The sequence below is a fragment of the Euleptes europaea genome, chromosome 18 (genome assembly GCF_029931775.1).
Source record: "Euleptes europaea isolate rEulEur1 chromosome 18, rEulEur1.hap1, whole genome shotgun sequence".
Classification (NCBI taxonomy): domain Eukaryota; kingdom Metazoa; phylum Chordata; class Lepidosauria; order Squamata; family Sphaerodactylidae; genus Euleptes; species Euleptes europaea.
Genome location: NC_079329.1, coordinates 32,032,784 through 32,047,933, shown reverse-complemented (window position 1 = coordinate 32,047,933; position 15,150 = coordinate 32,032,784). Strand labels below are relative to the sequence as shown.

Genomic DNA, 15,150 nt, shown 5'->3' with positions numbered 1-15,150 from the left:
GGATTGCCTGTGGACACTAACAAACCTCCCCAAAAATGTGACAAATGCTATTTATATCCCCCAAGAAGCTGTTAGAGACAGACAGGGCCAAAGGAGCCTGATCACGGATAGTTGCCACTGTCCTGTCCTGGTTTCCATCGACACAAAAGATTGGTCATTCCAGTGATGGTGAAGCGAGGACATTCAAATGACAGTGAGGGGCAACCAGAGTGATGATGGTAACATTTGCTGTGGTAGTATTGCTGGCCCTACCTCAAATGGCCTGCCAGGTTCCTATCGCTAAATGTTCCATGGGCGACCCCCTTCAAATTTTTCACTCATCTTTCCAGTCAGGAGACCTCATCATTGGTGGCATTATTTCTCAAATTTATATGTTTTCTGACCTTACAACATTTGTAAGACATCCCTCTCAGGACCTCTTAGATGATCTCATGTGAGGGCTTGGGCTTTTAAATTCTATACAGGCATACCTTGTTTTATTGTTCTTTGCTTTGTTGTGTTTCTCAGATATTGGGTGTTCGAGGAAGTTTATCAGCGCCATTTTTCCAACAGCATGTGCTTACTTCGGGTCTCTGGGTCACGTTTTGATAATTCTAGCAATATTTCAAAATTTTCGATTACGGTACATTTTGCAGAAAATGTGATGGTTTTGTTATTGCTTCCCAATAGCAAATCAACCACATTTTCTGCAAAATGTAATGATGTAATGATTGTGGCAGGAAGAGAAGGTGGCATGGTATAGCCTGGTCTCATCAGATCTCAGTAGCTAAGTAAGATTGGTATTGGAAGGGAGAACACCAAGAAAGACTCTACAGAAGAAGACAATGGCAAAGTACCTCTGCTTTTCACTTGCCTTGAAAGTGCGTTTCTTGGGGTCACCAGAAGTTGGTTGCAACTTGTCAGCATATATGTGTGTAATGATTGTGATGATGGTATGCTGAGAGTAAAAACAAGGTAGTGTCCTGCAAGCCACAAATAAGTGAAATTGCGAGTCACTAATCCACTACTTGTCAGGGTCTACTGTATAGCAAATTTCAGGAACTACCTTGTCATTTTAACTCCTCTGTGAGAGAATGAGTATTAAGTATATTTCTCTTTTTACTTTTCTCTAACGTGGAGAACAGTGTTACAAATCCATATAAAAGAGGTCTAATATAAGTTCAAAAATAATGACTTTGGTCTGGTTTTAGTTATGTTTCTATTTATTTGTCTACGCTAACGCATACCTTCCACATCAGTGCAGTTTATGGCTAATACAAAGAGAACTTTAGGGGTGTGACCAAATTTCATGAACTGGTTTGATTCAAAAGTTGGAGTTTTTAAATAGTTCTTTTCCACTTGAAATCTGAGACCAAGCATTCTATGATAGGAAAATATCTTATTTGAATGTATATTATATAGAACAGTGGTGATTATCATAATCCGAAGTAGGGATTTTGCAGCATATAAATTTCATTGCAGGCTAGCGACTCACCTCTACCAGCACATCCTGGCTTTGGAATTTGCTGTAAAGGAGATCAATGACAATCCACAGATCTTGCCTAACATCACCCTGGGCTTCCACATTTATAATAACTATTTCAGCGCAAGCAGGACCTATCAAGCTTCAGTGGAACTTCTCTCAACTAGGAGCAGGTTCATCGCTAACTATAAGTGTGACACCGAGAACAATCTGGTAGCAGTTATAGGAGGACCTAGCACTGACATAGATCTCCACATGACAAATGTTTTGAGCACCTATAAGGTTTTACAGGTAAGATGCATGCATTAAGCATGGGACATCAATAACTTATTCATGCCTCTCCTTCCTTTGAGGGTTTTTTGAGAGGGGGGTTGATAAACTTTCTCTTTGGAGATAAATTCCTTTATTTTCAGTGAGGTTCAATAAATATCCTGATGCATTCCCAATATGACCAAAACGTTCCCATCTCCCCCGCCCCCTTTATTTTCTTTAGCTGACATATGGCTCTTCTTCAGTTATGACCGAGAAAAACCAAGCTCCTTTCTCCCACTGGATGTTCCCAAATGGGGACCATCTGTCTAAGGGGATTCTCCACTTACTCCTGTATTTCAGATGGGTGTGGATTGGGGTATTTTATCTGGATTTTGAAAGTGCAAAGCAATTCCTACAGAACGCCCTTTCCTCTTTCTCCCAAAATGGTGTCTGCTTTGCTTTCATTGAGATGTTACCAATAACATCCTTTCTCAATAATTTCATAGAAATGGCAATTGAAGGCACAGAGGCGTACAAGACTGCCATGAATAGCACTGCTTCTGCCATTGTTGTACATGGTGATATTCAGACCTTGATGATTTTGAGAACAATTGACCACTTTTTAATATTAGAAGACATTTCAATAAAAACAAAAGGCAAAGTCTGGATTTTGGCTGCCCAGATGGATTTCACCTCACTTCCCTTTCAGAGAGATTGGAATGTAGACTTTCTCCATGGGATCCTATCCTTTGCCGTTTACTCAAAAGAGATTTTAGGATTCCATGAATTTGTCCAGATGAGAAAACCCACCATGGAGAAAGAAGATGGCTTTATCAGTGACTTTTGGGAAGAGGCGTTTCAATGTTTATTGCTGAGCTCCATGGGAGATGGGAAAGATGGTGAAATCTGCACTGGACAGGAGAAGCTGGAGACTCTTCCTGAGACCGTCTTTGAAATGAAAATGACTGGCCACAGCTACAGCCTCTACAATGCAGTCTATTCTGTGGCACACGCTTTGTATGCCAGACATTCATCCACATTGAAATATAGAACAAAGGTGGATAAAGGGAGCAGGCAGGTCCTAAGTCAAGAGTTGTGGCAGGTAATGTAGATTAACTGATAAAGTTGTGTCTTATCTATGGGTGCACCATAAACTGAAGATTTCCTGGAGTGCTGTCTCTCTGCCACAGTAGGACTTTCGAGAACTGTATTCAATGCATACCATGCTTTCAGGCTTAGAAGCAGAGACTGTATGCATTGTGACTGTGACTGAACTCCGTTCTTGGGTCATGCCCCATTACCTCTGTACCATGCATGAAAGACATGAGACCTAATGAATGGGTTACAATAGCTAGTCTGCAACACAACTGATTAAATCATTGGACTTTTATTCATGGCTGTTTCACTCGCTGTCACCCCTCTGACAACTTTGGGTCTCCCCCTGCATTTTCCTACATTTTGCCCGTGTTTTTAAATTCAAAATAAAACAGGTCTCTGAAAACCCGAGCAAAACGTGGGGAAATGCAAAACGTGGGGGCATGCATAATCAACACAAAGTTGGAGGGGTGACAGCGAGTGAAACAGCCATGCATAAAAGACCATTAACTTCATTGTGTAACACTGAGAGTTACCCTAGTGTACAGCCCAAGACAATGAACTAATCAGTATACCCTCCCGCTCCAAACCCCAACACAGACATAAAACTTCTTAACCACTACACCATGCCGAGAGCCAGCATGGTGTAGTGATTAACAGCGATGGACTCTAATCTGGAGAACTGGGTTTGATTCCCCACTCCACCACATGAAGCATGCTGAGTGACCTTGGGCCAGTCACAGTTCTCTCAGAACTCTGTCAACCCCACCTACGGCACAAGGAATCTGTTGGGAGGAGGGGAAAAGAACGCAATTGTAAGCCACTTTGAGACTCCTTAAAAGCTAGAGAAAACAGGGTATAAAACAAACTCTTCTTCTTTCATATGCAGATGCAAAGATAAATGTATAGTTTCTGTTTTGAACATTCTTACAAAGTGCTGTTTGTTTGTTTAATTTAGCTCCACCACTTTCTGAGAACTGTCATGTTTAACAACAGTGCTGGTGAAACAGTATCTTTTGACCAAAATGGAGAATTGTTAACTGGATTTGATATTATCAACTGGATCACTTTCCCAAATCAGTCGTTTTTGAGAGTTAAAGTTGGAAAGGTAGACCCAAATGCTCCCTCAGAGAAAAAATTCACCATTCATGAGGATTCAATAATATGGTCAAGAAGGTTTAACCAGGTAGAGTCCTTAAAATATAGTGTTAGATTTAGTCAAGGTATTTGCTTAATCTCATCCAATTCTCCTCCTTTACTACAACCCTCATCCTACATGCCTTTTCTCCATGCATGTGACAATATACTCAACATACACTTTTACAATGGTCAAAGTAGACCTCTGCTCCCATTTCACTAGTGGGAAAAGTTTGCCATGAATGCCACAATTTCCATAAATGCCACAATTGTGCAGGCCCATTGTAAGCATTCATGGGAAACTGAAACTGGAGAGGAAGTAGCCATTACAGACCGTGAAGAGTAAGTTATTTTTAAATTTTCTTGGGAGGTCATTTATCAAGGTAGAGTCACCAATTTTGCAACATAGCTTCAAGGGACTCTCCTTGCATGAACCATGAAGTTTGGTGAAGTTTGCGACAGAGGGTCCGATTTTATGGGGTCTGGAAGGGGTAAAGTTTACAATGCTTCTCTATAGAGGAGGGGGTGACCCCTTCCGGACACCATAAAATTGGACCCCCTGACCCAATCTTCTCCAAACTTCATGGTTCATGCAAGGAGAAAAAATGAAGCTATCCTGAAATTTGGGGACTCTACCTCCAAAAATTAAAAAAAATCCCATAGAGAAAAGCCTGGGAAAGCCAAAGTTGAAAAAAGCCGAATACCTATTCCGCTGATTCGGCTATTGGCTATCTGGCTTTGCCTTTATTCCCAGGTTTTGGTGTTCGGTAAAACTGAAACCCAAATATTGCTGAAACTGCTAATTTCAGGTTAATTTTCAGTTCAGGTTTATCAATATGCACAACCCTACCTTTAAGGCTATAATCTGTTTCACACTTACCAGGAGCTATTGAATCGGTAATTTCTTCTGATTAAATATGTATATATTTATTGCGAGGAGTTCTGCCCATTCTTGCTATATTCACCAATGCCTTAACTGAATGTTCTTGTGCAATTTAACCATCATTAGAATGTTGAATGAGCAGTTCTACCAGAGACAATCATAGCTTCCAATGGAGAAAGTATGGGGGCATGGGTTTTTCTGAACATTAAGTGGGCCTGGATTTTCTCATCCCCTTATGTTTGGCACTGCAACTTCCTTCATCACCCTGAAGTCTGTGACCAATTTGGGGTACCTAGCTTTATTTTCTGAGGAATTATGCTAGCCACAGTTGGACAGAAAGATGGATGGATGGATGGATGGATGGATGGAGTTATGCTTGCCAGAGACAACCATAGCCTCTAATGCAATGAGTAGAGAGTTTCCGGAGATTGTACGGGCCAAGATTTTCTGATCACCTTCATTTTTGAACCTGCAACTCCCACAATCATTCTGAAGCCTGAAGCCAATTTTTAAGTACCCAGCTTTATTTTCTGAGGAATTTTGCCTGCCACAAACAAATGGACAGACATATCTTTTTATTATTTGTTTGTTTGTTCTCTCTCTCTCTCTCTCTCTCTCTAATGGAGAATGAAAGGAGTTTCCAATATTGTTCTCCTCTCCTCCATTTTAGTCTCACAACCACCACCTTGTAAGGTGAGTTACGCTGAAAGAGAGTCATGGGTTCAAGAGAAGCTTCCATGGCAAAGTGGGAAACCTAATCTTGATCTACCAGATCCTAGCATAACACTACAAACTCTACATCGTGATGACTCCCAATGTGTTGGTTTATCGATAATGAGTTTCCTGAATCAAACCTGACAGAATAAATAATTATGAACAAATATGTTTTACAACAGAAAATCTAAAAGACCATAGGGCGGAAATACCAAAAGTACATGCTGAAGCATAAAATCATGATGTAGAACAAGCAATACATACTGACAAATTAGAATATTGGGTGGGTGGGAGTAACATTTTTTATTCTTTCAGTGGATAAGACATTGGACTAAATATTGACACACTGGACATACTTACTTGTGCCAATATTATAAAATGAATGTGGCTAGAGGTGAATGTTCTATCACCTCATTGTGCTCATTAGAAGAGCTAGATCTGATTCTAGTAGCACCTTAGAGACCAACTAGATTTTCAAGGTATAAGCTTTCGAGAGTCAAAGCTCCCTTCATCAGATATCTGATAGCTTTGACTCTGGAAAGCGTATACCCCAAAAAATCGTGGGGGTCTCTAAGGTGCTACTGGATTTCAATCCAACTGTTCTACTGCAAACCAACATGGCTACCCTCTGAAATGAAAGTGCTCATGAGAAGTAGTGGTATTATACCATTTAAGCAGCTATACATGTACAGCTGAACTGATGACACAGATACTTCAAAAATACTTAAAACATGATCCTCTTTCATTTTTGGACAGTCACCCCCCCTTTCAGTGTGTAATGACAACTGCAGTCCGGGTTATAGCAAGACAAAGAAAAAAGGGGAGCCATTTTGCTGCTTTGGTTGCTCACAATGTCCAGAAGGAAAGATTTCAAATGAGACGGGTAAGAACTGTTTCGTAAACAATTACCATGTTTCCCCGAAAATAAGACACTGTCTTGTATTTATTTTTCCTCAAGAAGACACACTATGGCTTATTTTCAGGGGATGTCTTATTCCGAGGGAATCAGAACTGTCCTCCCTCTCGGCTCCCGTTCTCCCCTTACCACCCCCTTCCGGTCCCGCCCCCAGAGGCCCAGGTGCGCTGGTTGCCGGGCCTTTGAAGTGGCGGCGGGAGACTGCATCGGCTCAGCTGGGCTCCTCCTGTCTTCCCCGCCCCCAGAGGCCCGGGCGCGCTGGTTGCAGAGCCTTTGAAGCGGCTGCGGGAGACCGCCTCTGCTGAGCTGGGCTCCTCCTGGTCTTTTCCACCCCAGCCCCGGGCGCGCTGGTTGCCGGGCCTTTGAAGCAACCGCGGGAGACTGCATCTGCTCAGCTGGGCTCCTCCTGATCTTCTCCACACCAGCCCCGGGGTGTCTTATTTTCGGGGTATGGCTTATATTAAGCAAATGCTTAGAAATGCTGCTACGGCTTATTTTATGGCTATGTCTTATTTTCGGGGAAACACGGTATTTATATATTTCATCATTCTTGTAGCCCACCCTTCCCCAGCAAAGCTCAGGGCTCAGGGCAGCTCACACAGCAATAAATATAGAATAAAAGTTCAAATTAAAGCAACAACAATAAATTAAAACAATAGGTTAAAACAGCCCTAACCATTTTAAAATCGCATTTCTCAATGGCACAGTGAATTGCAGTATAAGACCACAGCTGGCCTGAAGGCAGTTCAAACAGATGCATAGTCTGTAGGCGAGATGTAATATTCAGCCAGCGGTGGAGTAAACTAGGGAGGTCAGCATTTATAAGGAAAAACCATAGCTGGCCTCAACCATAGGTCTGGTGGAATAGCTGTTTTAAAGTCCCTGCGGAACTCCATAAGGGTCCACAGGGCCCTGGTCTCATTAGAAAATGATTCCACCAGGCAGGAGCCAGGGCAGAAAAGGCCCTGGCCGAGGCCAGCCGGACACTCTTTGGGCTGGGTCATGCAAAAAAAAAAAAAAATCAGTAAATTTCAGGTTTATTGGGCCTGATTTTTTTTCAGTAAACCCAGAACAAGCTGAATACCCATACCTTTCCTTTCCTTTCCTTTCATCCCTTAGAATACCCATACCAGTAAATATGGGTATTTTGGCTTTATATCTGGGATTACCAAAAAATTCAGGTCCATTATAGTATATGGGTATTTTTTTTTTGTCACTCCTGTGCATTTTTTGAGGTAGAGTCACCAAATTTACAGTGTGGCTGCAAGATACTCTTCTTAGATGGTCACCAAAGTTTAGTGAACTTTGGGACCGGGGGTCCAATTTTATGGGCCAGCAAAGGGGTCACCCCCCATTTTCCAGCATTTGCAAAGTCCATCGATTTTCAGGTTCAGAAGTTCAGCGTTGCCGAGGACTGGCGGGAAGAGTCGATTGGCAGGCTGGCACCTCAAAGTCTGGGGGCTGCCTTCATATCTGGGGTGCATAGCATGATGTCCATGCAAATTAGTTTCCAAACTGAGGAAAAGGCTTAAATGCAAGAAAAATAAGGTATAGAAAACCAGTCAAATATAGAAAAATGGGAGAAAGCACAGAGCTGTGATCTGAGCAAAGGCAAATAGCTGAACCCAAAAAAGCCAAATATTCTGCTTCGGGCAGATTCACAAATGTTGGTATTCAGTCTACCCAAAATCCGAATATTGTCAAAACTGCTAATTTTGGGTTTATTTTCGGTTCGGGTGCAGTGATAGGCACAACCCTAGCCAGGGACCACCAGTAGATTGGTATTTGATTATCTTAACATCCTTTAGGAAACCCACAAGGCCTTTGGGGGCAACTCATTTGCCTCCCCCACTATTTGTTCTTTTCCTTCTCTGAAAGCTCCCATAGCCTCTCCCTTTTTCCTGCTTCCTTCTCTCCTTCCTTCCCACCCACCAGACAACCTAACTTTATCTGTCCCCCTTTCCCTCCTTCCCTTCCCCTGGCAGTTTCTATGGCTATGGTTGAGTTTTGCAATGCCAGTCACTGGGCTGGGCCCAGTTGCACAGTGGGGAACCTGCAAGGACTTGCAGAGGACACTTCACTTTTCCCTGTATCCTCCTCCCCACCAAGGTTTGATGTCTGGAAATACCCTTGTAGTTTTCTAGCAACCCTGACAATGATCACTGGGAGGGCATTCATTTCTTATAGATGCATATGTGGTTTCTATTATTTGGAGGGGGGGTTAACCCTGTGATGTATATTTATTTCAGATTTTACTGTAAACAATTTTAGAAAGATCTGCCTTGTCTGTCCATGGTCCCAATCTCTGGATGTAAGTATCCACAGATGGGGCCACATATAGAATTAGATATACTGATACTTTGTATATTGATATATTTATTGTCCTGTATCTTCAGTTTGAAAGACAATCTTGGTTACCTTTCTTGGCTAAGGGTTTAGGGTATAACTCTATTAAGAAAAATAAATAAATAAGTTGATCCAGTACATCCACTGCATCCTAGTATTTGAATGTCAAGGAGTATAAGACTGTCATGTTAGTGCTATCACTATTATAACTTCTAACCCCTAATCTCTCTCTCTGTGTGTGTGTGTGTGTGCTGTTGTGTATACTACCCCACTTGACTATGTCAAAGAATACCCCAAAATGATGGAGATGGTCCCAGTTTGTAATGTCAGTGGACAAGACATGTTCACTGCTGAGCTTGCCATGGTCAGTGAGGTTCTAGGAGTTCAGCTCCTTCTGCATATCACTGCATAAAAAGGCAACAAAAACGTATTTCTGAAGTTTAACCAACATTATATGATTAGGTGTTGGTTATTGTTTTGTATGCATTAAAATCCTATTTTCTTTTTTTAGATATGGATGACTGTTTTCAATGTCCACGAGATCATTATCCAAACAATGAACAGAACCGATGCCTTCCCAAAGTTATAAGCTTCTTGTCCTATGAGGAACCTTTGGGGTTCAGTTTGGCCATTTTGGCCATTTTCTTCTCTTTCATCACAGCTTTTGTACTAAGAATCTTCATCAAGAACCAGAACACTCCCATTGTCAAAGCCAACAACCGGGACCTCACCTACTCTCTCCTCATTTCCCTCCTGCTCTCCTTCCTTTGTACTTTGCTATTCATTGGCCAACCTGAGAAAATGACCTGTCTCCTTCGACAAATGACTTTTGGCATCATCTTCTCAGTGGCTGTTTCTTGCGTGTTGGCCAAAACTATTGTTGTGGTTCTGGCTTTCCAGGCCACCAAGCCAGGGTCTAGAATGAGAAAATGGGTGGGGAATCAACTGGCCATCTGCATTGTTCTTTTCAGCTCTCTTATTCAAGCCATTATATGTGCTGTCTGGCTAGCAACATGTCCACCATTCCCAAATTTTGACATGCACTCAGTGGACGAGAAAATTGTACTGGAATGCAACGAAGGATCAGTCATCATGTTTAACTGTGTCCTGGGTTTTCTGGGCTTCCTGTCCATTGTCAGCTTCACTATGGCTTTCCTAGCCAGGAAATTACCTGATAGTTTTAATGAAGCCAAATTTATAACCTTTAGCATGTTGGTTTTTTGCAGTGTTTGGGTGACCTTTATTCCAACTTACTTGAGTACCAAGGGAAAGCACATGGTGGCTGTGGAGATTTTCTCTATTCTAACCTCCAGTGCTGGGTTATTGTGCTGTATATTTTTCCCAAAATGCTACATCATCTTGCTGAGGCCAGACTTGAATAAGAGAGGATATCTAATAAGCAGAAAAAACATTACAGAACCTTAGTCTCTGGCTCCAAACAAGTTGTATTAGCGAAGGCTAACAATGCTTAAAGACACTTTCCAGGGAGGAAATCCCATTGAACTTAACTGGATTTGCTTTTGATTTAGCAGTGTTACATTCTCAGAGTACCTCTGAAAATAGTTGGATTTCATTCATTGGTGACAAATTAACTATTTCCGTTTCAGTTAGACATTGCCATGACTACATGGCTCAGAGTCTTTCTCTTCTGATGAGGTGCTAGAGTATTAAAGTAAAGGGTAATGTTGATTTACTGAAAGAATGGACCCCATGTTTATATAATTTTAGTTCAGTTTCCTTACCTTCTTTCAAAATCAAAATTCATCTTAAAAATGTATAAGACATCATAAGATTTACTAGGCATCGGTAATGTTGCTTCTGGGTCTTAGGAAGAAGTAACATCAGCACCTCAATGTCTTCCCCCATTCTCACTCTCTACTGTTTTAAGCAACAGCAGGGGCTGGGAGGCAGCAGAGAGAGAATGCCCCCCATAGTGGGTAAGTTAGCAACCCTACTCTGGGTCTGGGGGTACTTTAGTGATGCTAGGGGGCTCCTGAACACCATACTTTTCCCTGGCTTCTCCTGTTCTTCCTTGGAAGAAGAGTGTGTTCCCAGGGCTGACTCTAGCTCAGGAGGGGTCCCAACAGATCCAGTCTTACACACATACGTTTTCTCAAGGTGGGGCATGGAGTTCTCCTGGAATTACAGAAGATCTCCACAATACAGAGATCAGTTCCCCAAGGAAATGGGAACTTCAGAGGGAGGACTCTATGACATCACATCCCTGCTGATCTCCCTTGTCACCCCAGCCTCTGCCCACATCAGGTACTAACCCCAGATAACCAGGAATTTCCCAAGCCAGAGTGGGCAGCCCTACGCACACTAACCACTATACCACAATGGTTGTCTAAAACAAAGACAGAGTGGTGCCATGGTTAGAGTGTTGGACTATGATCTCGGAGACCAAGGTTCGGAACCCCACTTTGCCATGGAAACTCACTTGATGACCTTAGGCCAATTACATATTCTCAGCCTAACTTACCTGACAGGTTTGTTGTGAGGATAAATTTAAGGGGAAATGCTGTAAGCTCTTTTGAGTCTATTGGGGAGAGAGGCAAGGTATAAATCAAGTTAATAAATAATTAAATCTCTCCTTTTTGAATGGTACTTGGATTTACTTCTTCTGTTGTGTTTACTGGACAAGAGTATTTCTGGTATTTGCAGCAGTTCCGGAGAGCATCTGCAGAAAGAATTCATACTTGTGGTTGTCTTTCTAAATAGAAATATTGGGGAGGGGCCTAGGAGGGAGCAGGATGTGATAAAACCAGAAGTATCACAACCAAGATGGTGAAGGGTCTGGAGACCAAGTCATATGAGGAAAGAATGAAGGATCTTGGTGTGTTTAGCCTGGAGACGACTGAGAAGTGACATGATAACCATCTTCAAGAACTTGAAGGGCTGTCATAGACAGGATGGTGCGGCATTGTTTTATGTTGCCCCAGATGGTCAAACCAGAACCAATGAGCTGAAATTAAATCAAAAGAGTTTTTGGCTATACATTAGGAAGAACTGACAGTTAGAGCCATTCCTCAGTGGAATAGGCTACCTTGGGAGGTGGGAGGTTCTCCGTCTTTGGAGGTTTTTAGGCAGAGGTTAGACGGCCATCTCTCAGCAATGCTGATTCTGTGAACTTAGGCAGATTGTGAGAGGGAGGGCAGGAAGGGTTGTGTCAATGTTCAGCTCTCATGGCCCTCTCGTACATGCCCAGGGAAATGCTGATTGCCATTTTGGGGTCAGGAAGCAATTTTCCTCCAGGCCAGACTGACCAGGGATCCTGGAGGATTTGGGGGGGCATCTTCTGGGCACAGAGTAGGGGTCACTGGGTGTGTGGGGCAGAGGTAGTTGTGAATTTTGTGCATTGTTCAGGGGGCTGGACTAGATGACACTGGTGGTCCCTTCCAACTCTATAATTCTACGGACTAGTGCTCATATACAGTATATGGTATCAAAGCAGTTCACAGGGCTAATAGCAAGTTTCGTCAGTAAATAGCTCGTTGCTTCCAGAATATGTAGATTCTTATAAAAACATAGTTTAAAATGTGGGAAGAGGAGCCTCTGACAGATGCCACAGCTGACTCCTCCTCCAACCTTTTGCAAGGACTGTGCAGGACAAAATGATCCTCTTTTTCAACCTTCTCCCTTCAGTTGACCCCCAATAACTCCCGCTATAGATATCTGTTACGCTAAGCCAAACATTATCCCTCACAGAGGTCGCTTCCTTAGTTGAACCATTACATCACAGCTCACAGCTCAACTACTCTACAAGAATTCCCTCCTTGACAATTCTGTTTTGCACATTTTGAGAAAAGATAGAAGAGTGGGTGAACTTCCTAATTGCCTTCCTAATAGACCGTTCCATAATGTGGGAGCTGCCACACAGAATGTGCATAACATTTTGGTTCCTGTGTTCTTTGTAAAATTGGAGATGGGTGTTGGTCTTTTGTTTGTTTGTCTGTTTTTGCATTTCACTTTACTTTGTGTACCCAGCCATATTAGTGACTTCATCTGTGGGCCTAACTTTCTTCTTGTTCATTGCTCATTTAGGGTTTCCAGCCTTCAGGTGCCAACCTTCAGGTACGGGAATGGCGTTCTCCCAGAATTACAACTGATCTACTGTCAACACAGATCGTTCTCCTGGAGAAAAGGGCAGCTTCAGAGTACAGACTTTGGTATACCATAGATAGGGTTGCCAGTTCTGGGTTGAGAAATACATGGAGATTTTGGGGTGGAGCCTAAGAAGGTGGGGTTTGGGGAGAGGAGGGACTTCAATGCCATAGAGTCCAATTGCCAAGCAGTCATTTCCTCCAGGGGAACAGATCTCTATATCGGCTGGAGATCAGTTGTAATAGTGGGAGATCTCTACCTACTACCTGGAAGTTGGCAAACCTAACCATAGAGTCTAGGAGAAACAGAAGTCCATCCTCAGGTTCTGCTCCAAAATGTCCAGGAGTTTCCCAAGAGTGAATTGGTAACCCTACTTCATGCTAAAAACCTGGAAGTCCACTTTCCACTTTCCCACTAAGAAAACCAGTAAGACATCTAGTTAGATCTGAAAGAAAAGTGCTTTCGATCAAGGACACCACACAGAGGAAACCAACAACACAGTGGCAATTATCACCCCCCGCAGTTATGAAAATTACACTCATTCGTTCACCCAGCCAAAATGCCAGTGGCTTTTCAGAAAACATCAATAAGCAGTCAGAATGTGGTTATAAAACACATATGCCATTTGGGAGCTGGGAGAAAGGACTGGGCAAGACTCTGTCCATTTGAGCTCTCGTATTTGGTTTTGATGTGCCAGAAATCAGAGTATTTGTAAGACGACTGATACAGTTCTCTTTAAGAGGAGCATGGGCAGAGTCAGCCATCATCCAGAAGGATTTGTTTAAGCCAGGCGGGTGCAGTGATGGAGTTATAAATAAGCACAGGAGGGTCTGTGACAAAGCAGTGCTGTTCTCAGATGGTGGTGGTGGTGGTGGTGGTTCTGCTTCTGTTGCCTCACATGGCATGTGAAACAGAGAGGATGAAGGGCCCTGTGAGCAATCCCATCCCAGTTCTTCATGAATGGTATCAGCCAGGAGACCTCCTCATTGGTGGGATTACTTCTCAGTTTATTTGCCATGCAGGCACACAACGGTTCCAAAATCAACCTTCTCAGGAATTGTGTGAGATTCCAGAGTAAGGATTTTTTTTTTTTGCCCTTGCTTGCTCACATCACAAATCCTATCATTTATATATAGGGCAGCAGGATCAAAGAGAGTCGCTTTATGCTTGAGACGCATCATGCAGGTTATAAGGAATTATCTCAATGTGGGCCATATATTTGTTGCATTCAGCATAAGGCTCCCAATTACATTTGTATTTGTGTGTGTGTGCGCGCCATCAAGGCACAGCTGACTTATGGTGACCCCATAGGGTTTCAAGGCAAGAGATGTTCGGAGGTGGTTTGCCACTGCCCGCCTTTGCATGGGCTGAGAGAGTTCTCAGAGAACTGAGACTGAGACTGCCCCAAGATCACCCAGCAGGCTTCATGTGGAGGAATAGGGATCGAATCCAGTTCTCCAGGTGGGAGTCCACCGCTCTTACCCACTAACCACGCTGGCTCTCAACTACATTTGGATTGTTTGTCATGCCCTTGAATTGACTTTGTTGTTCTTTTCCAGTTGTTGTTTTATATATACTTCTATTCTGGAATCAATTTCAACAGCAGATAACTATCTGGTTGCCTGTCACTTATTGTGCTTTGTTCTTTCTGATTTTCTCAGGGATCTTCATGACCTCTCTCTACACTTTCCAGTCATTCTTTTAACCATGATGGAAAGGATGGTGTTTGTATGACTAACCAAAGTTAGATAGCTATATTCAAGGTTTTTTTTAAGTGATTTGTGTTTCCTATTCTGTGCACACTGTTCTTCCTCCCCGTTTTTTACTGAAAGCTACATCTTGTCAGGCCTAACCTGGATGGCCCAAGATAGCCTGAGCTCATCAGATCTCAGAACTAAGGGCCCTCATTAGTACTTGGAAGAGAGACTACGGTCAAAAACGCATGGTCGCTTTATTCCCTGTTGCAGCCAGGATTCAGCCAGGATCGAACACACATGTGTTCGATCCTGTGTTCGATCCTGGCTGAATCCTGGCTGAAACAAGGAATAAAGGAGGCTAACGTGACTGTGCATTTTTGCCCTACCAAAGAAAACCAGGTTTGCTATTCAGAGGCTGGCAATAGCAAACTTCCTCTGTTCATCTCTTGGTTTGAAAAATTATGGGGCTGCAACTTGATGGACCTTTATACACACATATCTTTCCATATCATGAAATCTTGATTTTAGGTTTGCAAAATAATAT

At 42.7% G+C, this 15,150-nt stretch overlaps 1 protein-coding gene across 1 annotated transcript; it reads left to right on the top strand.

The window, feature by feature from the left end:
- Positions 1 to 215: 215 nt before the first annotated feature.
- Positions 216 to 10,230, top strand: LOC130490842 (vomeronasal type-2 receptor 26-like). The gene is made up of 7 exons (XM_056864647.1): positions 216 to 433; positions 508 to 516; positions 1,585 to 1,753; positions 1,956 to 2,816; positions 3,768 to 3,995; positions 6,300 to 6,426; positions 9,317 to 10,230. The coding sequence occupies exons 1-7, from the start codon at positions 216 to 218 to the stop codon at positions 10,228 to 10,230; spliced, it is 2,526 nt and encodes an 841-aa protein (XP_056720625.1).
- Positions 10,231 to 15,150: the final 4,920 nt, after the last annotated feature.